At 41.3% G+C, this 27,061-nt stretch overlaps 1 protein-coding gene across 1 annotated transcript; it reads right to left on the reverse strand.

Annotated features, from left to right (window-relative positions):
• Nucleotides 1-1,009: 1,009 nt before the first annotated feature.
• ergic1 (endoplasmic reticulum-golgi intermediate compartment 1) lies at nucleotides 1,010-27,061 on the reverse strand. The gene is made up of 10 exons (XM_033632419.2): nucleotides 26,918-27,061; nucleotides 16,118-16,179; nucleotides 11,812-11,884; nucleotides 11,214-11,308; nucleotides 9,282-9,406; nucleotides 6,150-6,254; nucleotides 5,987-6,047; nucleotides 5,650-5,750; nucleotides 4,778-4,900; nucleotides 1,010-1,510 (listed from the first exon to the last, which is right to left on the reverse strand). Exons 1-10 carry the CDS (start codon nucleotides 26,935-26,937, stop codon nucleotides 1,403-1,405), a joined length of 873 nt encoding a protein of 290 aa, XP_033488310.1. The 5' UTR covers nucleotides 26,938-27,061; the 3' UTR covers nucleotides 1,010-1,402.

The following is a 27,061-nucleotide window of genomic DNA, read 5'->3' on the forward strand; positions in this document are numbered from 1 at the left end:
AGAACTGTTTTTGAACACTGTTAAGCACCGTTTTTGTCAAGAGTGTACAGAGACCAGAAGACATGATTTCTATGGTACCTTTACTGGAGGAACACATAGCATTACAGAGTAATTTGAGACGGAACAGGAAGTGAATGACCTCAACAGTAGAAAGACCAGTTTCTGAAGGCTTGTGATTATCACCGTCCTGGATCAGAGAGGTCTGTCAGATAACAGTATAAAAGAAAGAAAAGAAATGACCAAAGAGGGAAAAACATGTTGGTCTACAAGTTCTCTCCTTATAAAAGCAAATCTTTACAATTTTAAAACTTCATAGAAATTAAAAAAGTAAACATGTTCACTTACCGTGTAAAAAACAAACAAACTACCGTAATCAACTGATCTCTTAGAAAAAAAAACAAGACATTCATTATAGTTTTTCTCAACAAATCAAATGGGATGGAAAAAGTCAAAAGTAGAATCTTTAACAGCATTGATGAAGTATTTGGTATACACTGATTTCAAGGGAAACAATGATGAATGTGTTGGAAAAAGAAAACTCTAAAAGGTGAATCTGCACTGAGTCATAATTTGCAATGAACTGGTTTTAGTGGCAGCCACTGGAACATCTGATGATAACCCTGTTATGGTGGACGAGTCAAACTAAAGGCACACAGTTTGAATACTGAAGATAAAATGAGACAGGCTGTAAAAATAACATCACATGATGCAAATTGTAGTTTTATGGACAGAGTGAATTACGTCTACAAATATCAGTCCAGCCTTTTAAACAGCACAGGCTTATAAACACTTCCTTCAAATGATCATTTTCATTTTGCGGAACTGAGTAAACAGTACGGTTAGACCGATATACTGGTTGGACTGGTTAAAATGATCCTTTTTTTAATTCATTTAAACAATCATGTCTCGTAACTTGAAAACTTCCCTATGATTGAATATTTGTGGAGATTAGTGTCACAAAGTGTTTACACCAAATTTAAAATATTTGACTTTCATCACAAATATCAGCTTTGTTTTGTTTGTTTTTTTACTTCATTCTAACACAATCAGACGCAGCCTTCAAGTACCCATACTGGTTGAACCCTGACACACAGTACTTCATCTCCGCAGTAACAAAAGAGCTTCCCTCTCCTCTCCTTTCCTCTCCTCCCCTGACACTGAAGACGGAGAAAGCCGACATGTGATAGTCGGCGTCCACACGTCACCAGAGCAGATGGGGCCTGAGAGGAACTTAAGTAACTGAGACGCAGCCATGTAGCCTGGTAGTTAAATCGAGTGCTGGAGCCACTTCATTGGTCGCGCTGATACAAAAGGAAGTGGGTTCGAGCAGGATTGGATTTAGCTAACAGGCTAGCAACTTTGCACTTATAAATAAGATGTAGGGAGGAGCGGGGAGCAGTCCTCATGACATCTTCCCTATCTGGATCTTCTTCCAGGCCTCTGAAGCGGTGAATATACAGGAGTCAATGATTCCTGCGACTGTGAACGTCCCGCCGACGATGGCACAGATCTGCAGAGAACAAGTCATTGTCAGTCTTCTATGGTTATATATTAATGATCCAATGTCAGCTGCTTCTAATCACAATCTATCAAAACAATACATCACACTGACTCTCCAGAATGTGCTGGAATCCAGCTCTTTGCTGGATTCCAGCACATTCTGGAGAGTCAGTGTGAAAAGAGCTGCAAAGAGCAAAGAGCAAAGAGCTGTGCTGCAGCTTGACTCACAATCTTGAGCCATGACTCATAATCACATGATGAACACAGTCATATCCTACCCCCATGCCTTAAGTCATGATAAACCTAAACAACTTGAAAGACAAATAAGGGTGTAACTCATCAGCCTGGCAGCCAATTTAATCCTGACTGCATTATCAGTCAGGAGGAAAACTTCCTGATGAGAAGGTATGGGCTTAGCCAAAATTCCTCAGCTGACAAGGTCAGGTGGGGAGAGGAGGCAGGGAAAAGGATGAGGAATTCAGGAGGAAAAAGAAATAAAAATATATATATTTTTAAAAAGCTCATAGGTGTACTTTGTTATCTTTGTACAGAGCTACGCTAATAGTTTCCCCGTTTCCAGTATGCTAAGCTAAGATGGCAGGTTGCAGACTGTTCATATTCACCATATCAATATCAGTATTAATATTCTCATCCAACTCTCAGAAAAAAGGGAGCATATTTTCCAAAATGCCAATCATTTTCTGTAAAGTTCAGACTTCTTATGAGACAAAAAAGAAACCTAAAATCATGAAAGCAAACGCAAAAAGTGCAAACCTACAGTCATAGTCCCACACACTGAGCAGAAATATAAATACATAATATTAAACAGCCAAATTCTCAGAAACAACATTGGACACGGCTCACTGTTGTGAATAGAACATTTAGTTCACAGGCAGCGGCAAATTCCTGCAGTCAGCATGTCAACAGCACGTTGCCTCCGAACTTGCGACATCTGTGGCATTGTGCTGAAAACTGCACGTTTTAGAGTGGCCTTCTATTTTGACCATCCCAAGGCAGGCCTGTGTTTCAATCATGCTGTTTAACCAGCATGTTGATATGACACCTGTCAGGAGGATGGATTACATTGGCAAAATGCTCACTGACACAGATTTAAACAAATTTTGTGATTTGAGAGAAAGGTTTCTATTGAGTGCATAAAAAAGTCTTGGATATTTAATGTCAACTTGTGACAAAAGGGACCAAAAACAAAAGTCTTGCATTTATATTTTGTGTGTCCATTTTAATTTCTTATTATGAAATGTTTGGTTTTACATTTAACCTGTATTAACAGATTTTTCAGAAACACTGCAACAAACTGTAAACACAACACTGACATGTCATTAGCTTACAAAGATTTCAAATCGAATGTATTAGGTAACAATTGCTTTTAACACATCCAGCAAACACGTCAAAGAATTAGCATTTACCTACAGTGGTGTTTCTGGTCACACAAGTCACTCTCCTTTTATCTTGATTTTGATCTCCACCAACTCCTGAGGGCAAAATAACTGTTTTTCCCTGCTAAATGTTGCACTATGTTCACCAGCTAGTGCTAACAATTAGCTGACAGCAGCTAAAAAGCTAATTAGAACTGAGGGGAACATCAGAGTCAGATGATAATTCCCCTTGGGTTCATCAGTAATGATTTTCATGTAATGCTCATTATTTTATTACCATTAATATGTCTCAATTTTTCCACATTCAGTCAGTCTACTACTCACTTTCATTACATGTGCATGTTCTTCATAATTTTCCACTCAAGTGGAAGGTGTTGAAGAAGCAGGTGAGATCATCCCCTGCCTTACAAACCATTTACAGTCTGATGTTTTGTCAGTGCCTCAGCAGCAGGGCTCCACCCATATACTTTTAAGACAGAATTCTGATACAGGTTCTTTTGTACTGAAGCTGCTGGTTGACAATATGTTTAGCAATGTTTAATATCTTTAAATATGACCACTTTAGGTATTTATTGTTATGTCAGAGAGCTGTATTCTGGTTAGGGTGGAAGAGCCTCTGAGGCAGCATTTTACATTAAGGACGCATTCACACTGGTGCTATTTGGTCCGCTTTACACGAACCGTGGTCCACTTCCACAGATAGTTCAGTTCACTTGGAGTGGTGTGAACACTCATTCCAACACTGGTGGGACCAAACACACGAACCCTGGTCCGCTTGAAAACTGGGGGTCTCGGTTCACTTGCAAATGAACCCTGGTGCGGTTCTGCTTACAGTGGGAAAGGCAAACGGACTATCCGGCGAACCAAAGAGAGAAGTGAACCAAAGAGAGGAAGTGACGTAGAGCTCAGTGCACTTTGGTGTTTGGTGTTTTTGTGGTGACCAAGCTGGCTGAAGGGGATGGATTTCCGTTTTCGGTCCGGGCCGAAATGCTTCATGCCTCATGCTTTTTTTCTTCCTGGTCAGTGGTCATTTCAGGTAATACCGCCCCCAAACGAGCAGCTGTTGTAACTGCGTGACGTTGTCCAGGCGGTTTGGTCCTCTTTAAAAAGTGCAGTGTGAAAGTGAACCAAACCAAATGAAGGTGTGAAATTTCTTCAGCATTCCCCGACCAATTGAACCAAGTCCCCTGGACTATCCTGGTATGAATGCGCCCTAAGTACCTACTCACTGTTTAAATTGCTCCTGAAACCTCTAAGCCTTTACATGTGCACCAACATAAGGTGTGAAAAGTCATCTAGTGGGCCGGTTGTGGCCCCTGACCGTATGTTTGATACTCCTGCTTTAATGTGACTATATGTCCCCTCAAGTGTTAAAAGAGACCAAACCAGAACTAATAGAGGATAAATATTGGACTTAGATTCTGCAAGTGGACTGAAACAGCAAATTTGAAATGAATGCTAATGTAAAGGCCAATTTATACTTTCGCATCCATGTGGCCTTGACGGTCCACTTTGGTCCTTGTGACGTAAATGGCATCATCTGCCCATGTCTGTGACAGTCCACATCGAGCCCTATGTGGACATCTAAGTGGAGCCCATAAATTTGTGACTGCATGGACTGTAAACACGGCAAGCGCACCGACTTTGCACGGAATCTGTTCACCGTATCGACTTAAAGGGTGAAAATAATGTCAGTGTCATGTTCACAGCTTGTTAATGTGCCCCCAAGTGACAAAAAATCAGTTATTGTAACTTGTTTAAAGTTTTCACTATATTTCAGACCTCTACAAGACCTTGAATCAAACTAAATTGATTTTATTCGAGAGCTTTAGTCCAGAGATTTTTCTGTTCCGGCAAGGCCCCGAGGGAAATTCACTCACTGTTGTGATGAAGCGGTAGAAGGGCTGTCTCCTCTCTGTGTACTTCACTGTGATTGGACTGAGGTCGTATCGGAACCAGATGGCCGGGATGATCCTGCCGGTGTGGCTGTAAGCGACATACTCCTGTGTGGGTTAAGAAAGAAGAAAGAAAGGAAATGTGTAACAAACTTTAATGAGTTTTGGAGCTGTGTCTGGCGAGAGAAATCGATTTAATAAACACCAAGGCTGTTAATCTCATTATGTTTAGAGATGAATGTAGAGCAATCTGTTTTTTCATTCTTATCTCTCGTGGTGGCAGTGGTGCCTGTGAGTCACTACACAATTGGTTTCGGATAAAGTCACTCAAAAGTCATGAATGATTCACTGAAAATGAATCTTCGCTGAATACAACTGGTTAAGTAAGCGGGAGGAGGCTACAAAGTTTTGTGGGTTTTTGCGATCAGTGAGTTTACTGCAAAAAAGCATCCTCATTCACCACAACACACTCAGAGGGCTGATGCATGCCTCAGCTGGACACTTATTTATGCTCTGGCAGTGAGATTTCGGAATATTCTGCTCAGGCCCTCATCCTCCTCCATTCACAGCTGAGCTGCACTGTTATGACCCCAAACTCCAAAACCCAGCTGTCAGTCAACACGCTTCTTGGAAGTGTGCTTATGGTTTGTTGACATCTGGGGAGCGTTTCTAGTCACTAGGGGTGAGCTTTCACTTCCGGGTGAGTGCACAAGTTAACGCGGCGATACATGCTCTGACCATATGTTGGGATGGTCACGCTGCTGCCTTGACATGTGCAAAAAAAACATATGACACAGGGGGTCTAACAGGTGAGAGGGGAAAGGGAAAAAAGAGGGACAACAGGAGGAAGTCAGCACCTTGTTTGCTACTGTGTACTGGTAGGAGAACCTCTGTCTGCCTGAGAGGTCTTCGTACACTGTCGGAACAATCTTCAGTATGTAGTCGTGCGAGGCCAGAGCTGCAAGAGGAACAAAGTTATTTCAAATGAAAAAAAAAAAGTGTCCAAAAATGGATATAGTTTTGATCATGACGCAAGTGGCTGGAGCCTTTCCACGTGAGATGCAGTGTCAGCTGTGTTTCCACTTCGGATTTAATAGACGTCCGCTAGGTGTCTCATTTCATTGCATCATCCCATACCTTACATAAATGTCACACAGTGGCTATGATGAGTACATGTGCAGCGTGGATACGTACGATTAGATGACAGCCTGTCAGCCCCTCCTAACGCATTGAAGGCTCCTTGTACTTTCTGTACCTGCGTGACAAAGGAGAGAAAAGAGATCTGTGTTCAGCCTTGATACTGTACATCTCATCTGCATCTATTTTTTGCTGGGTGTGTTTAAGTGCGTGTCCTCACCTGGAGCTTTTCTCCGAAGGCCAGCTTGTGGATGGTGTGGGTCATGTCGGGGTTTTGGGGCTGCGCTGTAGCGCTGTGCGTGGACACGTGGAAGTTTCCTGGTACCTAAAGACACACACACACACACACACAAAGAGCTAGATTAGTTTGTGTGAGCACCTGCAACACATTTAGTTAACTAATGACCAAGTCTCAATACACCCACACTTGGTTGGAAACTAAATGGTCCTTGCCTCCGGAAGAAAAATCCACTTTAACACGTTTCACATATTTCCAAATATTCCACGAGCAAGAGTGTTAAATGTACAACTGCTGGGTTAATCATTTTTAAATGGACTGGAAAGACTGACGCACAAGATGGTGGTGGGACAAACGGGGCTTCCCAGGGCCCCGGCTGCAGATGTAACTGAAGCTGGTCCCAGAGCTCTTCCATTTAACATAACTCAATTTAGACTGGAGGAGGAAGCACGTCGGCCTCCTCCGTCTCAGACAGGGGCCTCGTGTCCAAGACAAATAAACAACATATAGACCCGCAAGAATATCAGGCCTCTTACCCAATCCATCATAATTTAATTACTGGGCACAGAAAACGCAGACCTGTGCTTTTCTCTGAGGGGGGCCAGCTATATAAAACTCATATAGTAGTCGTGTTTCCATTCAATTATTACAAACTAATTTTAAGCAAATGTCACAAAAGAGAAATGCAAATTAGATGGGTTTCCATAAACTAGTTTTTTGCTATCAGTCTAGGCTTAGCTTTGCACAGTTGGTGGTGTAGGCTATGCTTTATGCATGGCTGCAATCTGCCTGTAAAAAGAGCAGAAGTAGAGGTTGCCAGTTGGAATCAAAACAAACCTCCTTGGCCATCTAACAGATCTACGAGAGAAAAGTTAAAATTGTGCTTTCATGTCAGCTAGTATTAGCCATGTTTCATGCTGTCTGGAGAAGAAGATTAAATTTGCCGTTATGGGAATATCCAGGATGTGAGTGAAGTGTTGCACAACTTTTTCCCAAAAAGTGTTTCGCCTAGTCCTGCCCCACTGTGCTGGGATTGGCTTGTACTCATTAAGTTGATGCGTCAAGGTCGGATGTGATTAGGGCAAAGAGGTCATAGTAAGGATTACTACCACCCAATCTCTGCCCAGGAGGGGGGGACTAGTAGAAACGCTCCTAGGAGAAAGATATGCTTATGCTACATTCACATGGAATCGCGCAAACAGCAGACGGTAGACGGCAGACAGACAACACCTTTAACAACTCCAACAGAATGGCAGGACGGTAAAACAAAACATGCATGAGGAGAAGGAAATAAAATCTGTTAAATAAAATAATTTTTTGTTTATCATTTTATGTAATATTTCTTGTAATGTCCAGTAACTGTCTAGTTCGTCTGTGTTTTTGCTTTATGTGAAGAAGCTACATAACATCTGGTGGTAAATTCTGTCGCAGAGGACGGCACAGAGTTAAAATATTTCAACTTTAACAGCAATGCCATCTACCGTTACTGTTGCCAGTACTCTCTGCCGGCCTCACCTAATTTTACCACCCAGCTTGCGTCCACTCTACCGTCTGTCTGATCCCATATACAGTACAGGCCAAAAGTTTGGACACACCTTCTCATTCAATGCGTTTTCTTTATTTTCATGACTATTTACATTGTAGATTCTCACTGAAGGCATCAAAACTATGAATGAACACATGTGGAGTTATGTACTTAACAAAAAAGGTGAAATAACTGAAAACATGTTTTATGTTCTAGTTTCTTCAAAATAGCCACCCTTTGCTCTGATTACTGCTTTGCACACTCTTGGCATTCTCTCCATGAGCTTCAAGAGGTAGTCACCTGAAATGGTTTTCCAACAGTCTTGAAGGAGTTCCCAGAGGTGTTTAGCACTTGCTGGCCCCTTTGCCTTCACTCTGCGGTCCAGCTCACCCCAAACCATCTGGATTGGGTTCAGGTCCGGTGACTGTGGAGGCCAGGTCATCTGCCGCAGCACTCCATCACTCTCCTTCTTGGTCAAATAGCCCTTACACAGCCTGGAGGTGTGTTTGGGGTCATTGTCCTGTTGAAAAATAAATGATCGTCCAACTAAACGCAAACCGGATGGGATGGCATGTCGCTGCAGGATGCTGTGGTAGCCATGCTGGTTCAGTGTGCCTTCAATTTTGAATAAATCCCCAACAGTGTCACCAGCAAAACACCCCCACACCATCACACCTCCTCCTCCATGCTTCAGAGTGGGAACCAGGCATGTGGAATCCATCCGTTCACCTTTTCTGCGTCTCACAAAGACACAGCGGTTGGAACCAAAGATCTCAAATTTGGACTCATCAGACCAAAGCACAGATTTCCACTGGTCTAATGTCCATTCCTTGTGTTTCTTGGCCCAAACAAATCTCTTCTGCTTGTTGCCTCTCCTTAGCAGTGGTTTCCTAGCAGCTATTTGACCATGAAGGCCTGATTGGCGCAGTCTCCTCTTAACAGTTGTTCTAGGGCTGTCGGCTGTGTATTAACCTGACTTCTGCACAACACAACTGATGGTCCCAACCCCATTGATAAAGCAAGAAATTCCACTAATTAACCCTGATAAGGCACACCTGTGAAGTGGAAACCATTTCAGGTGACTACCTCTTGAAGCTCATGGAGAGAATGCCAAGAGTGTGCAAAGCAGTAATCAGAGCAAAGGGTGGCTATTTTGAAGAAACTAGAATATAAAACATGTTTTCAGTTATTTGACCTTTTTTTGTTAAGTACATAGCTTCACATGTGTTCATTCATAGTTTTGATGCCTTCAGTGAGAATCTACAATGTAAATAGTCATGAAAATAAAGAAAACGCATTGAATGAGAAGGTGTGTCCAAACTTTTGGCCTGTACTGTATAGGCAGGTTTAATGTTTGCTACATAATAACTTCCTCAACAAAGGCGTTTCCATATTCCATTAATTACATCAACTCTTTTTTGACAAATGCAAAAACTACCTCAAGTGAAGAAGAGCTAACAAATTTTGCTGTTCCAATACAGCTTTTCTAACTGATTTCAAAATGTGCACATAAATCAGTTTAAGGAAACGCGGCTAGTGTGTGTGTGAGTTATTCTTTTCCCCAACTCTACTCCGTGGTGAGGTCTTACTTTGTTGATGGTGAACTCTCCCTCAAAGCGACAACCATCGCCCTGGTTGAGAGGAACCTTCATGGAGTTGTCTATGTGACCGACCTCGTGGCGGCCCATCTCATCCTGGATGTCCAAACCCACCACTGAAGAGACAAAAAGACATGGGAGAGAATTAAAATATATAATGAACAGGACAGAATATTATACAGTTTTCTCTGCTGGTTCCAAACTCTGACTACACAAATTATAAATTAATGACAAAATAAACATCATTACAAATTAAAAAATAGTTTAGTTTTAGACAAAATGAGTTATGTGAAGACATCACAGGCACTTTTCCAGATTTTTCAGACTCCTTATAGACTAAATGTTTCATGGTTAATCAAAGAAATGGTTGATAATGATAATAAACAACTCATTTTCACAGTCAAATAACCCAACATGCACTTTTTCATTGACAGTGGAAGAGAAGGAGAAAGAGAGAAATTCTGCAGAGTGACCCACAGAGTAAACACACAAAGTCCAAACAGACCACCAATCCTCCTGCCTGTCTGTGATTTTCCATCTAGACTTCACTGACCCCCCTCCTGCAGGCCGCTGTGTGTTGGCACACTGGCAGTGGCCTATTTTCAGAGCCTGCCTGCACCGTGTGTTGGCTAGCAGCGCAGAGAGGGACGTCTGCTGGACATGTGCTAAAAACCTCCACAAGCCGTCTGTCTGACCTTTGACATTCAAGACATCTTCGTCCGTCCAGATCTCAAAATACAGTGCATAAACACAATTTAGGTCTGCCGCTGTGAGTCTGTCCGAGCCGGTCGTTTCTCCTTTTTAAGACATTTAGGAAAGTGTGTTCATGTGAAGTGGATCGAGGGGTGGATGGGGAGGGATTATTATAAGGTCATTACACGCGGTTCTGCTTTTCCGTGAGGTCACAAATCAAGACCTGGCAACCTGTAAAGGTCAGCGGAGTCAGACGGTGTTTAAATGTGGAACAGCGCAGCACAGCAGATAAACAGTGAAAAGGATGGAAATGCAAGCTTTCCATGAAAATGATTTATCCCTCACAGTAAGTTTGTAATGGATGACAACCTGTTTGGAGGCCTGGAAAATAAACTGATGTACAACATTAACTCACTGAGAGGACGGCTGAGGAACATTTCTACTCATTACATGCAGCTGCAGTGTGGTCACACCAACGTGTTTGAGCTGGTATTTAAGAGGGCCCCACATTTCTGCATGAAAAAAAATCTGCAAATAAACAGAACCACCATACATACAATCACAGAGGGCTTTAATTGGAAATGGCACGAGACGGCCTTTGTTTAGGCACGCCATGAGTGCGCTCCTCTAAACACATGGCCGACAGCTGTGTGTCTGCATGCCAAAGCCTCTCTCGCAGAAATCTGGACTTCATTTTTCACACAAGCATTTATTAGCGTTGCCATTTTTGGATATCGCTTGAATCGAACGAATGTGGGCTTTCTGCGCTGCCCCGGCCTCGCCAGTGTGTGTGTGTGTCATTGGGCATAGTTTCTGAGGGGAGTCATGGGGAGCAAATAACCAGTGACTGCTCTCCATCCTGCCCACTGCTCCGACATCGAAGCACTGCAGACGAGCCAAGAGAGGCAACTCAGACTCAGATTACGGTTTTGTGGCAGCACGAGATCAAACAGAGGTGACACGGGCCTAAAAGCTAGTGTTATGTAGGAGCATAGCACAACACAGTCGCATAAACAAACCATTATGTGTCTGCGTCTTTATCTAGGGCATCATTTATCTTTCGCCTGTGTGCTGTGTTAAATGATAGGGTGTGGTAGGTGTGATAGTGTCTGATAAAGAAGAAAAACACAACTGTAAAAAAGGAGGCCATAGAGAAAAGGAAAACACACAAGGGTAATGCAAAGAAATAGCGTAGAGTTGCATATGTGTATATATGATGTAAATACTCACAATCACAGTGTAAGTGTGGCAAACTGATGTTTAAACTCACTTCTATCTTCCCACCACTGTCTTTATCAGGATCATCCACATACAGTTCATTTACACTGCGATGGACAGAGAAGAGAAAAAACGGTTATATAAGCTCGAACCAAACTTTTAATGAGAGGAAAGAAAAAGTCAATTTGAGTATTAAAAAACACTCCTTTCTCCTCCAACACACACACCACTTTAACAGTCAAGGATTCATCTTCTGCCAATTTGCAAGGAAAAGGCATTTGTGTATCTCTGTTAGTGTAATTTCCTTCCTTTTACACCCCCTCCCCTCGCCGAGCCCTCCCTTATTACACATCACATCACCAAGCGGCTGACGCATGCACAAAGCCAATTTCCTGTGAGAAAACTGACTCCATTCATTGGTTGCAACACGGGCCAAGCTGAAAACATCATAATGAGGGCACTGACATTCATGATTAACTCCCCGTCTTTGATATTTCAGACAGCAGGTTCTGTGCCCGTGTGGCAACAAAGGAGCTGTCCTCGGGATTAGTGTGTTCTCCGCCGCAGGATATTACACCCTCATTCTGAGATCTGATGCTGTGATACCTACATTTCTGTGGCTATGAATCCCGTCAGCTCAGACAGGAACAAGAAGAGTATGAAGACACAGCAGAGAATGGAAACTGTGGGCAGAGAGAAAGAAAGTTAGTTCCCGTTGATTTTACGTATGGCATTTACTTCACATTAATCTCAAATTACGCCGGCATTTCAAGGGATGATGCAAACCAAATGAGCCGGGCTGTTCCAGCCATTAGGGACAGCTGACCTAAGGTATTGGCATTAACGAAATCACAGCAGCCATAAAATTTTTTTCCCTAAATAGCTGTTTTACTGGCGGTGTTAAGCCTGCCATTACGCAGGTTTTTAAAGACCCTCCTACACTAATTACACATTAAATACCAGCACAACAGGCAGCCATGATTACAGCATATCTGCTTTGAGAGGTGAGCTCATGCTATGCAAGTCATACAAACAGCTCTTTATAGTTTTTTTTTTTAAGACAAACTCACAAATCACTAAGACCAAAAATGGCTCCTACAAAGGAGCTTTAAAGGGACGGTTCACCCCAAAATCAAAATTCATATTTTACCTCTTACCTGTAGTGCTATTTATCAGGCTATAGTGTTTTAGTGTGAGTTGCAGAGTGTTGGAGATATTGGACGAAGACATGTCTGCCTTCTCTCAAATATAATGGGACTAGTTGGCCCCCGGCTTGTGGTGCTCAAAGTGCCAAAAACATACATTTAAAAAACTCAACAGTAATGTCTCTTTACAGAAATCATGACTAGGTTACTCAAGATAATCCACAGATCTTGTTGTGGGCAGTTTCATGTAGGAACTATTTTCTGTTTAGCTAACTACACCCACCATCTGAATCACCATGTAGATGAAAAAGTGCACCTATTTATGGATCAGACATCTTGTGACAGCATGAGATGTAAACATCAATGGCGTCCTCCTCAGCTGAGCTGTAACGTTAGCTAGCTCAGTGCTGCCAGGTGAGCTAGCAGTAGATGCACGCTTCTTTGGTGTGCAGTGATACAGTTGGTGGGTGTAGTTCAGTAGAGAGAAAGTAGTTCCTACATGAAACTGCTCACAACGAGGTCTGTGGATTATCTTGAGTAACCAGGTCATGATTTCTGGAAAGAGACATTCATGTTGAATTTTTCAAATGTATGTTTTTGGCACTTTAAACACCACAAGTTGAGTGCCATCTAGTTCCATTATATTAAAGAAAAGGCAGACATCTCTACAGCCGGTATCTCCAATTCTCGACAACTTACACCCAAAGAATCTAGGTTGATAAACAGCTCTACAGGTAAGAGGAAATATATGTATCTTTGATTTTAGGGTGAACTGTCCCTTTAAGAGTCCCGCTAAAAGCGAGACAGAAACCAAATTAGGAATATTAACCTTTAATAATATGTATTTTTGTTCAGTCTGAGCCTAAATAAAGTGTGAGCTTAAAAAGGTGAAGCACCCAGGGTTTCTCTTTCATTTCATGTGTCAAACTAATCAGTCAAAGGGTCACATAAAACGTCGTCATGTGTTTACTAAGATAAATATGGAAGGAACTGATCTGTGTCTGCGCAACTGCGGTCTATCTGGTATGGTGAGATCCTCGTCAGAAAGCTCTCACTCAGCAGGTGAGGTGTGTTTACGTGGCAACAGTATCCAAGGATGTCACAGTCACATGACCTTGTGGTTAGCAGGGCCGAACTTGTGGTTGGTGGAGGCTTTACATAAGGTAATGTTTAACCAACAAACAAAAGGGAGTGTCGCTATGACACATAGGTCATCAATTCAGGTTCATTAAAAGGCTTGTACAGTAATTCTTGCCAGGCATCAAAGGCCACAATACTGGAAGTGGATTACTAAAGATCAGCGTAATGGGATGCTACTGTTTTAAATTTTAACAGCCCCGCAATGGAAATACTGACAAACCAAGTGATTTACAAAGACCTCATATGAGTGCTCTTTCACTTAAACTCAAGCTCATCCTTTTCCAGTGCTCACACATGATTTGAAATGGGTTCAAAAGTTGGTTCATTCTTTCAGAGAGGAAGCTCTTTTTCTCAGAGCTGTGACACAAAGAATCGGATACAATAACACCATGAATCAGTCGGTGACATCTGAAACTAGCGCTGCATTTCCGTAATCAGATGTGCCAAGTATTTTTGTCCTGCCCAAGGCTTGTTTTCTCCCACACGGCACATAAAAATGAGAATTTTCTATCAGCACAGGCAAGACAAACATATCGGGACACATGTGACATATGATGACAGAAAATAAGTCAAACAGCAGATTGATATATTATGTTTAAAGCTAGTACATCTCCGGAAACCACTGAGGCCAAAACAGAGTTATTTTCCACAGTAAATACCGTAAAAATTGAACTCAAAGGAATGTGGCCCTAAAACAGAACAACAAAAGCAGACGGGGTCAAATATTTGGCCTTTTGTGAAGAGGGGGAGTCTGTTTCTGGGTGCCTCTGAACAACACATACAGAATGTGAGCTGACCCGCTGCGGGTGAAGCAATAACAGTCATTTAAAAATCAACCCAATGCCCTCACCCCTAGACAGTGGATGGAGACAGGAAAGGGTGTTCACTGCGCACAGGAAGAACTTCCATCCACTTCCTCATGGGTGGAAACTGTGCGTATATGTTTAGCAAATCCATTCTCTTCCCTGTCATCCAGGAAGGTTGTTTATAATCTGTTAAAAACGGCTCACTACTCGATGACAGCGCTGCTTAGCCATTCTGTCATCACTTTGGTTTTGGTTTAACATTTTGTTCTACTATGTCATCAGCTGACCAATGAATAACCAATACTAGTAAATGACAGTGGAGCCAAAAATGTGTCATCAGGTCTTTTGCGTTTAATCAAGTGGTGAATAATCAATACACTTCCCTGGTTACACAATGACTTATTGATGACAAGTAGGAAAGCACATGACCTGACAGGAAAAGCATCCAGATTTCCACTGATGACTTCTCAGGTGCCTCAGGTGATGGCAGAGTATGATCATTAACATTCTTACCATAGTAGTTTGTGCTAAAACAAGTACTGCCCCCATGCCGGATGACTCCATCAGGACGTAGTACTGCGCTCGGGCAGGTAGGTACTTGACTTACAGCTGTCATCTCTCCCTGCCTAAACTGTTCCCCAATACATCACCTCCCTTAAACTCCATAGGTATGCTAATAGCACCTCTTCATCCCAGCTTGGATTACAATGTCATTAGTTATTGCTATTTAAGAGCTGGCAGTTTAGACAGCATGACGTGTGATATATGACATCATAAATAAATCCTATTATTTGGATGAAAGTTACTGGCTGTATTTTTCACTTTAAGAAAAATAAATCACCTTACCTTCATGATACTAAGGGGGATGTTGCTATGAGTACCATTTAAGACTAAAGCCCGGTACATATGTCAGATTTTTCAAACAGCAGAAGGCGCACTAAAAAGGGAGAGCAATGCCATCATGGTGCACAAGCATGACAGCTGTAACCTGACCATATGATATGATGAGGAACAATCAATCACAGCCACCAGACATCTTCTATTTCTTCCGTAAATTTCAGTATACGGTAACTAAGGAGGTAATGTTGATCATTTTAGTGCAGGACGACCCAGACGACCCCACTCTGATGTCTGTATGCTAAATATGAAGCTAAAGCCAGTTAGCATAAAAACTAGAAACAGGAGGGAAACAGCTGGCAAAGCTCTGTCCAAAAGTAATAAAATCAGCATACCAATACCTCTAAAGCTCATATTTATCTTAGTTAGTTAGTTAGTTAGTTAGTTTTCACCATACAAAAACAGAAGTGTAAAAAGTTGTGGTTTTAATATGAAGCTAGAGCTAACAGCCACTTCGCTAAGCGTAGCACAGTCCAAACAAAAACCAACCACCAGCACCTCTAATGCCCTATTTAACAAATTACATCTTGGTTGTTTAATACGCACATAAACTCAAGTGCAATTTGTCATTTGATTTGGTTTAAATTTGTTATAAATTGCTGTACGTGAATTCTGGTACCTTCAAACAGAACTCTGCTAGCTGTTTTCAGTCTTTGTGCTAAGCTAAACCAGCAGTCATATTTTACGTACAGACATCAATCTTATCAACTTTCATCAAGAAAGCAAATAAGGATATTTTAAGTTTGTGACTGAATGGGAAATGGAAAGTTACTGCAACAAACTCAATTATATTCATCTTTACACACATACATATGAGGACAAAGAGTCAGCTAAAACTCGACTGACCAAAATATCCAAATAAAAAACAACCAAAAATAGAAGCTCATAAATTTTGGCCCGTTGTGTGTGTGTGTGAAGGACGACTCACTGAAAGCTCCTGTGTATGTGGGCTGGGTGAGATCTTTTGGCACTTTCCTGTAAATATCGAATCTGAGGAGAGAGAGGAAGAAAAGGGAAAGGGGGAGTGAGAAAAAAGAAAATGTAAACACTGCTGAGAAAAGAAGCACATTCTGTACCCATAAGGCTTTGCGATATTACAGAAGAGAGGTGGAATGTTAGCTCTGGACCAACGCCATTACACACAACAGGTCCAGACAGCCGGCTGCAACACACACACACACACACACACTTTTTACAGGGTTACACCTCTTCCTCTGAATGTGTGCTCTGTAATTTTGACCTGACCCCAACAAAGGTCTCTGACACTCAGCATGTACACAGGAAAACACAAAGCCAACGCAAACAAACACACACACCAGTGAAAAGACACACACTGGGATCATAAACATAACTTCAAATTATACGGTTTGATCCTTTTGGCAGAGAGTGTAAGTTACCATACAATTACATACAGTACCACTCGCAGTGAAGGATTCAGTCTGACAGAAACACGCAGTAAATTTATTCTCATCTGAATCTTTAACTTGACATTTTCGTATCGACTTAGATATTTTCAGATTATGCTTCAATCAGTGAATCAGAGGCGGAGGAGGACCATCGCACCCTGACACAATCAACTCTCTTACGAAATACTCTTGTTGCCTATTTGGGGAGCTGAGAAGGTGAGGAAAAAAAAATCTGCTACTCAACACCAAAACTATTTAGGTTCATGAGTTCTTGCGCATGTCCTTTTTGGGCAGTGAAACATTTTCGACCCCAAACTCCATCGCTGACAAACCCCACCCACTCCCTCTTCTCATCCCCACTCTCACACTTACTCCCCCTTCCTCATCTCCTTCCAAAACACATCTGTTCACATCTCTTGCACCGAGAGCTGTCGGTGAAATAACCACAGCTGATGCAATGCAGGGCGGAGGAGGAAGTAGGAGGGAGGGCTTCCTGTCCTGTCCAGCCCCGACCCTGCTGCTTCTCTTGTTTTGGCTCAGCTTTGTTTTTATCTGCCGCACAAAAAAAAAAACAAAAAAAAAAAACTGGATCCTAAACGCCTCAGCCAGCTTCCCTCCATCTCTTCCTCTGATCCACATCCATCTATAACTTCCTGCGCCCATGTCCCATTAGTATTAGATCACTGTGTGTTTATAGCAGGCCTGGCAGGATATATAGGACAGGCAGCACAGAGAGGGGCTGGGCAGGGAGGGGTCGCTCTGTATCAGGATCAGAATAACTTCTAGTGTAACACACTTCCTGAATGTTAAGCTTTAGTGCGCAGAGAGATTCTGTCCTCACGTTCCTCTCCACCCAGCCACAGCGCTGACCTTCTGAGGCCACCAGACAGGTGGAGCTCTGCGATATAATACGCCACTGTCATGTGAAAACCTTGAAAGTCTAGTTTTGAGGAATTCCGTCTTTCAGAGGATTACATGCTCCTCTGTGGGTTCACCTGTGATGAAAGTACATGACCTGTGTTGTTAAAGGGGAACTACACCCATTTCTAAAATTCGTACATATTATTCCCATGATCTAAGACAGTCCGAAGAAATCGGTCAACATGAACAACCCAAATCCAAAAGCTAGAGTGCTAAAACTCAGATTTGTGATGTCATCAAGTACAAAGTCTGGAGCTACTCCACAGACAATGACTTGGGAAATATGTTACAGATGACACTGAGAGCACCCAGGGGAACCTTCTGAGTATATGGGTACATTTTCTGTTTCAGAGCTGAGAACACTACAACAGAATAAAGCTCATTCTGTGGGTCCACTCATCGTCTATGGAGCAGCTCCAGACTTTACTTGATGACATCACAAGTTAGAGACTTATACCCCTTTTCCACCAGTTAGTGTGTGTGGTGAGTTTTTTTTTAAACACCAGTAAACCTGCTAGAAATAGGCTTTAGACTCCTTTCATGGCTCTGCAGTAGACGAGTATGCTTTTCTGTGTGTGTGGGGGGGTGTTTTGGAGAGTCACGTTCAATGTTACAGACAGGCAGGAGAACAGGTAGACAGCAGAAAGGAGCATGAAGGCCAGTGAAAACTTTACTGTGGTTAATTGTTTTCATTTATCTCTTACTTATTCAGTCTTTCTTTCTTTCTTTTAAACTTAGTGCAAACTAATTTGGATCAATGTTTGAGCACTGTCTAGGTGGAGACGGGAGGTATTTTGTGATGACTTGTCATTACATCTTGCGGGTAAAGAAGCTAAAATTAGCATGTTCACCTGGATGTTGTGTTCCCAGCAATGCTGAGTGTAAATGCCGATTAAAACCTTTACCATTGCATTAAAAATCCGGATGTTAGCGCGTTTAGTGGGTTTTTGTGCAGTGTGAAAGAGGCTTTACTTCTCTGGTCTCTGGCTTTGAGAGAGTACCTCATGTTCACAAATGTTGATTAAACTTTCCTAGCCCATGGAAATAACATTAAAATACTCAATTGTGGTGGATTTCCATTAAGGAAACCTTTTCAGTTCAGTTAGTTTAAAAAGCTTTAAATGAGCTTTTGATATAGTATCAAACAACTATGTGCTATGTAAAGATAAAGTGGATTAATGGCGTAATGAGCAGAGAATAAAGTCACGCGACATCTGTGTGTCTTGTAATGTAAGGTCCTCTGTGGTTTGTTGTGGTACATGGTCCAGCCGTGTGTGCATATTAATGCATTTGATTCCCTGTGAGTGTATCCCACTAGCTAGCTAATCACCGCCGCTTGTCACTGTGCTCATACATTTGTTACTGCTGATATCGGGGCAGCATGGTCGTGGAAGTGTAACACCCTCCAGTTCCCCAGAGGTTAACACTGTTAGCGTGGTCAACTGTTGCTGTTATTAGCACTGTTCACGCTGTTAGCACCGTTAGCTGCTAGCACCGTTAGCTGCTAGCCACCAGCTTAGCTACCTCCATATAGAGAACCGTGTGTAGACAGATCTTAGAGAGACCACCAAAATTGACTACATACACAATATGTACAAATAATTATATATATGATATCAAGCTAGAATACTTTATATTGTCACAAATTATTACTAATGACACAGTGTTTAATACATTTTAAATATGTAACGGATAGCCTACACATGCATATTCATTTTGGGTTACTGGTACACGTGAGCTCTTTTTAAATTCTACTGAAATTAAAATAGACTTTATATTGTTTTCATAGCACATAAATACATCTTGGTTATATTATATCACACAAAAACAAGCCATCTTAAAATAGTTGTTTGTACATTTAAAATCGTAAATGTTTTTACCCAACAGCTGAGGGCAGTTGATTTGCCTTTGAAACAGAGTTTCGAAGTCTACACCCGAGACCAGGTTATTAATAGTTAGAGAGATCCTCACCTCTTGCTGTGGGACCACAACCACTTATTTTTAGCAGTCACAGTTTCCCACCGCTAAACTTGAACATGAACGAGGAAACAAAATCTCAGTTGTCTGGTCACTCGAGACGAGAGATGGAAACTGATGCTACTTTAAATAGTCTCCAATGGATGTTACTGTAGGCTACATCTGTCCACCGACAGTGTGGACATATCTGGACACAGGACACAAGGTCTGAGTTACGCTCGATGTTGGGGGGTCGGAGATAAGGACAAAAATAACAGAATGACATCACAGCGCTATCTTGATATTGATATGATACACTGGGCCTCAGGAAGTGATATACAAACAAATTTCACCAGTGTTTTCTTGTATTTGCTGTCCTCTGACGTAACATAAAATTTTCATAAGTGGGCGAGAGCACTCTTATCAAGATAAGAAAAAAAAACATCTTGTTTTCACAGTCCAATAATAGTTTGTCAAACACAAGGAAACATGTTTTAAATTTGACGAACATCAAAAATTGCAGGAATATCATATGATCAAATTTAGATAATTATATGTTTTAGAGTAATTATGATGATTGGCTTATTACATTTATGGGCTACAGATATACAATTGGTCCCTTGATCCCAATTAAGACTATAAAACCCTTGGATGTTATTGCGTACATTCAGCTTCTGACTGGCTGACATACTGCTCTTAGCTGCTTTGTTCCTCTGTCGACACAGTGTTTACAGCATCACAGATGTTTTGTCATCGCAGGGTTTTTGAATTTCCTGTAAGACTATTAATGACGCTCTGGAAAATAACATTTACTTTGTCTAAGTTTATTTACTGTTACGACGATTTTACAGCCGCTGAAGTCCTTCTTCCTCCAGCCTTTTTTTGGTGGCACGTCTCCAGTTCTTGGTGCATGTGCCTGAGTATTCGCACACGGCAGAACACCTGCCCTTATAGAGTGTTAAGGGGATGTAACCTGCGCTAACAAACAATCAGCCATCCTTGAACACACCAGGGGAAGAGTGGATTTGGGTGGTTAAGAATGTCCATTGCGTCTAAAGTTGACATCTCTTATTTTTCTCTTAACAGAAAATTTAGAGAAAAGTTAAGAGAAATTTAATAGAATTTTGCTGCATGAGGTCCAATGTTTATAAGTAAGAAATCTGACAAAGCTAACTGTGTGTTGTATTACAAATAAGGGTGGAGGAAAAAATTCCATACATCATATTTTGCATGACAATATTGTATCATCAAGGACGCTAAGTATCAGTTAGTTAGGGATCAGTATACAAATTCAACTTTTGGTAGCCTACTAGAATGATAAAAATTAATGCTTTTTCAGTCCACTAGACAGATTTTCCTGCAATAAAAATGACTGAATGTTTAATTATTAGATAAAATGGATGTTGACAAAGTTTTCTTTTGAGGACATAATTTGTGATTAAAAAACAGTAATAAATCACAATACTCTTATTTCAGCATATCATAAAAACATTTTAAATCACAATAATACTTATGTATATATAACTATATAAATATGTATATATAAGTATCATGATAATATTGCATAGTGGGGCCTCTGGTGATTCTCATCCCGTATTACAAATAGCCTACATTATGCAAATCTGGGAAAATGTGAATCACCTGCACTACTTCTAAGCATATATTATTATTTGTTTGTTTGGAAATAACATTTAAATGACAGAATATGAAGTACTTTAAAAATGTAATGATTCGTTTTTTATTTAGCTTTAACACACTACACTTCATCCATCCAACCATTTTGATCCGCTTATCCGAGGCCGGGTTGCTGGGGCAGCAGGCCAAGCAAAGCACCCCAGACATCTCTCTCCTCAGCAACGCTTTCCAGCTGCTCCTGGGGGTCCCCAAGGTGTTCCCAGGCGTTCCCAAGATATGTAATCCTTCCAGTGTGTTCTTGGTCTACCCCAGGGCCTCGTACCAGTGGGACATGCCCAAACACCTCTAACAGGAGGCACCCAGGAGGCATCCTGATCTGATGCCGAACCACCTCAACTGAACTCTTTCGACGGAAAGGAGCAGCGGCCCCACTCTGAGCTCCCTCCAGACGTCTGAGCTCCTTACCCTATCTCTAAGGCTGAGCCCAGCCATCCCATGAAGGAAACTCATTTCCACCACTAGTATCGGAGATCTCATTCTTTCGGTCACTACCCAGAGACGCTGTGCTTCGGTCTCATTTAAAATAACATATGACTGAATTTCTAAAAGTACAGTAAAGATATTGCTGCAGGTGAAAATACTTTTTATAACATCTATATACTTTTGTTTAATTAAACTTACATGTGATAATAAGGCAGCATTCAAAATATATCATAAAGCAAAGTAGTGTTTGTCTTTAAAGCATTGTCGTACATCATTTTAAATGTGCTGATTTAAATGTAATATACTTAAATACTTGAACTACACATCTGATACACTCACTTGAGCTTGATGAGAACTCAGCTTCACTTAATTACCTCTGCTCAGAACACTTTGTATTCATGAATACTAATGTTGACTCTTGAGAGTTCACCTCTCGGGCTACCACTGACGTTTGTAATTTCCTGAATTACAGTCAACACATCTCCCTCTGTCACTTCCTACTGCTCATTCTTCTGTAAAAAAGGGGCGCAGATGTTTTGTTATTAGTGAGAACATGGTGTACCAGCAGCATCTCTCTGTTGACACCACAGGGCCTCTTTTCAAGGAAGGGCCCTCACTAAATAAACCATATCTCGCAATGAGTCATGGTAAGCTAGTGGTTCATCCTTTTTGCTAAGTAAACCTGCACAACGGATGTTTATGATTAATTTCTCTCCTCGCATATGATCATCTCACATCACAAGCCGCGAGCAGCAAATGCACCTACGCCTTTCTCTACGTAGGTCGCTATTCATTCATCTGCCTCAAGTGTACGTCAAGTATCAAACAGCACATAGTCACCCATCACTGTCAAGATAAAGAGATATGACATCTATTGACACTGAGCATCCTTGCTTAAGTCACCATGATTTAATCAACCAAGAAGCAAACACACGACATCACCAGGTTAGCCCAAACCGAACCTGCCTGTGTCAATATATGACATAATGTTAAGGTCATTAAACTTGAGGATAAAAGCCTTTCAGTTATTCACTCATTCATTCAGAGAGGCTGCTGTTGAGTCATTCTGAATCAGGTTATCCTTATCTTTAGGAGCTGATCTATATTACTGCTGAAACACCATTTGGAGCCTTTCAAAACAATTAGCCTATGTCTAACAGGCCTACATGTTTTGTATTAGTATACGAGTTAGTACATTAGTACAAGTAAAAATAAATGAGCATTTAAAGACGGGATGTGAAGAAAACTCTTTCTGAGTGGGGGATAATTTGAGCAGTTTAAATCAGTAACTGTGTCAGAATAGTAATAATAATACATAAATTAAAGATATCAACAAAGAAAAAAGATTATATTTCATAATCAAATTGAGACAGAGTGCTGACTTGGATATGATCTGACCTTTTTTTTTATTTTAAATAAACGTCTTGGCTCTCAATTTAAAACTCATATATTGTGATAGTACAAGGACAGGGGGCAGAAAACCGATACAAAGTTCATTTAAGTGGGCCTCCTATAGCCTAGGTTTTACGTTGTTTTGACAGACAGACATTTGAGTAGCAGTACGACTTCAAATATTTTAAGTACATTTTAAAGGATAAGGTCAGCGATGTTCTATATTTCCTTTTTTGGGCAACAAATCCCATTAACACTCAAAAACTAAGAATCAAACTAATCAAACTAACAAATATTGCGACAAGTACCTAAAGCCTGAAATATGTTCACAACAACTCTGCTGCTGTAAAGATGTCCTAAAACACCAAATGTGTATTAATCCGCAGCTGAAAATAGTCCAGAACAAATGCGTTATCAACAGAGCAAAATGTCTGTTTTTTTGCTTGCAATGTGATCGACAATATTAATTTAAGATTACAACTTTTTCTTATATCTCCAGAGTTGTCGTCAGAATTCGGCGGGCAAAGATTGGATTTGTGTCTCAATATCAACCCCAAGGAAATGACTATGTCTTCTTTAACAATGAAACTATAATTGAGAGCTATTTCTTCAAGAATTACAACCCTAGTGTACACCAATGACCTCGGGGTGACACTGACAGAGGTCAGGCAGTTATGAAAGTTACACAGTGCTGGTTTCGATCTTTCACCAGGACTTGTTGACAACCCGAAATAGAAGACCAGCTGTAATCCTCTGACATTCAATAAATTTAATTTTGATGTACTTAAGCAACCCAGCATTCTGGGAATACATGCTACCCTAGCGTATGGTGAAACCTACGGTAATCGATGACGTTACACACTCTCACCCTGGTGACTAACCCCACAGTATTTCTAAAAGGGTGAAACCTGGAAACGTGTAGTTAGTTGGTCAAGTGAGCAACTTCCACCTGTTGTAATGTAGTTGTTGTGTGATCAAGGCATCGAGTCAATGACCCATCCAAACAGGACATGACCATGTGATGACCCTATGACACACCTGCTCTCACACAACCCTCATGCATGGGTCATAGTGTTGTAGTGCAAACGAGAGTTACGTCAGATCCTGTGTGTTGGTAAATTATCTGTACAACACAGCTGTGGTCTGTGAGGCGGACGAGCGCAACTGTGATTACTCTGACAGACAGCTCATGTGTTATCCAGGGCTGCAAGTGACGATCACTTTCATCAGCCGTTACCAAGGTAACTACTACAAATAGCTTGTTTTATCAGACAAACAGTCCAAAACCCCCCCAAAAATTTACAGTTACATAAAACACAGAAAAGCAGTGAATCCTCACTCTGGAGAAGTTGGAATGAGAAAATGTTTTAAATGATCAAATATTGATTATCAGAACATTTTTTTGGCACAAGTGTGTCTCACCTTGTAAAGTGAATATTTTTACCTGATTGTGGTCCAAATTAACTGGTACTAGATATTACCAGTGAAAATAATGTGACATGCTCCTTGTTTAAGGAGACATCTATCATATAGAGCTAAAAGTCAATTAATTAAACAGTCGCTCAACAAACAAATAATCAGCAACCATTTTGATTATCAATCAATTATCTGTCATTTTTTTCCAACAAACTAGTAAAACAAACATTCTCTTGATCAAGCTTCTCAGATGAGAGGATTTGGGGCTTTTCTTTTTCATATTATTGTAAACTGAGTATCTCTGAGCTTTGGTCAAACAAAAAAAGACACTTGAATATGTTCCCTTATGTTCTGAGAAGTGGGAAGTGACGGGCATTTTTAACTACATCTTGACATACAGAGTGCTCCAGGAAATGAGTCCTGAAACCCAGAAATTATTTTGCATTTTAGCATTCCTACTTCCCTTGTCAGTGTTTTTTTGTTTTTTGTTTTTTTTTTAAAAATCAGTTTTCAGATAGGTGCCTGAAATAAGGTCTGTGGTTAACACAAGCTGAGAAATGTTCATGTTTTATTCTATGACATAAAATATGTCAGTAAATAGGCCACTCTTAACATTTGAAGCCTTTGTGTGTCTTGAAAAAGACGGTTGCTAAGGGGCTAAATAAGGACGCATTCACACTGGCTCTATTTGGTCCGCTTTAAACGAACCCTGGTCTGCTTCCACGGATAGTTCGGTTCGTTTGGAGTGGTGTGAACGCTTATTCGAATACTGGTGTGGACCAAATGAGCGAACCCTGGTCCGTTTGAAAACTGGGGGTCTCGGTTCACTTGCAAGTGAATCCTGGTGCGGTTCGCTTACAGTGGGAAATGCAAACGGACTATCCAGCAAACCAAATAGAGGAAGTGACGTAGAGCACAGTGCATTTTGGGTGGAAAAAACAAAGCCAACAGCGCAAACTGGGAGAAGAAAAAAAAGAAAAAGTTGGAAAATGTCTCCTGGGCAGATGTGGAGTAGCGAGGAGGTGCAGGTGCTAATTGATATATGGTCAGAGGACTATATATCGCAATTGGTTGTGGCTACCCACAATGGTTTCCCGTCTTTGGTCCTGGCCAATTGATGAACCGTTTTTTCTTCTTCCTCATGCTTTTTTTCTTCCTGGTCAGTGGTCATTTCGGGCAATACCGCCCCCAAACGAGCAGCTGTTGTAACTGCGTGACGTTCTAAGCAAAATGCAGTGTGAAAGTGAACCGAACCAAGTGAAGGTGTGAAATTTTTTGGCATTCCCCGCCCAATCGAACCGAGTCCCCCGGACTATCCTGGTGTGAATGCGCCCTAAGAATACAGGTCGTCATTACACCAAACACGGCTTTACGGCCTTGTTGTGATGGCAACGTTTAAGTCATGCGACCGTAGTGTAGTTCATTTATAGCCTAACGTTAGCTTTTTACCTCTGGGGATTGCATTTACGCTTTAAAAATTATAGAAGTAATATTTATTTGTGAAGATTATCTTGCTGAACAACATGTGTAAGCATCATAAAACTGTGTTTGCCATAGAGATTATTTTTTGCAATAAACCAAAATCCAGTGGAAAATTTAATTTGCTTTTTGTCAAGGGAACCAGGGTGACATAAGTTCTGCATTGCCCTACAAAAAAATCATCCCTGCAGCACTCTACAGACCAAGGGATTTAATGATATAAACTGTATATTATTAAATCGGAAATATAATTGTTAGTTGCAGCTCTACAACTTCCTTTTTTATTTAAATTGTATAAAGTTAATACTTTCCACTCATATTTTCGGACTGAATAAGTGGGCTACCTGTGACCATGACAGCCTGACAGTATCCGTCACATATGAAGTGACCACATAGTGCAAACATCCTGTCCTCTATTTTGATTAGGGTGCGCTCTATTGACAGTTTCAACTGCCATGTGGGTGTGACTGTCAGCTCCGTGCCTGTTGCCAGACCATCTATAGATTAGCTGAACAGCTCTGTTAGTCAGGTGTATTTCCGACTGTTCCTTACCTGTTTCTGACTGTTTATTGGCACCCAATGATTCTGAAAACTGCCTCTGTTAGTGAGTTTGAAGAATTATAGACTTTTGATGTGTGAATAAGATTAGATCAGGCCATCACGTTTGTTTAGTAAAATGCAGCTATGACAAAACAGTATTGACTGTTGAGTTTTACTATGCCCTGGGGTCACTGTAATCAGTGTCACGTACTGCAAATATCAGGATGGATGTGGAAATCTGCACATGCGCAGGCAGGAGCCCTCACAAAAACTCTGTGAGCATACCTGAGCATCACTCCACCGACTCAACACAAACTCTACACCCCTGCGACAATGCAGCCCATTCATTCCCAATGTGAAACACCACTGTTTCAACTTTGACTCGCTCATTAGTAGGCGATGCTTTGCCCACCGTTAATTCATCCACAGCTCACAGACTGTCAAACACCGCCACCGTCCCTCCACAGCTCACCCAAAATAACCGGAAGCTCCGTACTCACCTCCTAACATCGAAAGGCATGATGTTTGCACGTTTGACAGGGGGATAAACGGACAAAGCTACAAACAACGGGCTAACATACAGCTCCCTTCAACGCTACCGGTTGTTCATCGGTACCGGGCTGACGTCAGCTTAGGACGCTTTG

Source organism: Epinephelus lanceolatus, chromosome 7 (genome assembly GCF_041903045.1).
Source record: "Epinephelus lanceolatus isolate andai-2023 chromosome 7, ASM4190304v1, whole genome shotgun sequence".
Taxonomy (NCBI): Eukaryota; Metazoa; Chordata; class Actinopteri; order Perciformes; family Serranidae; genus Epinephelus; species Epinephelus lanceolatus.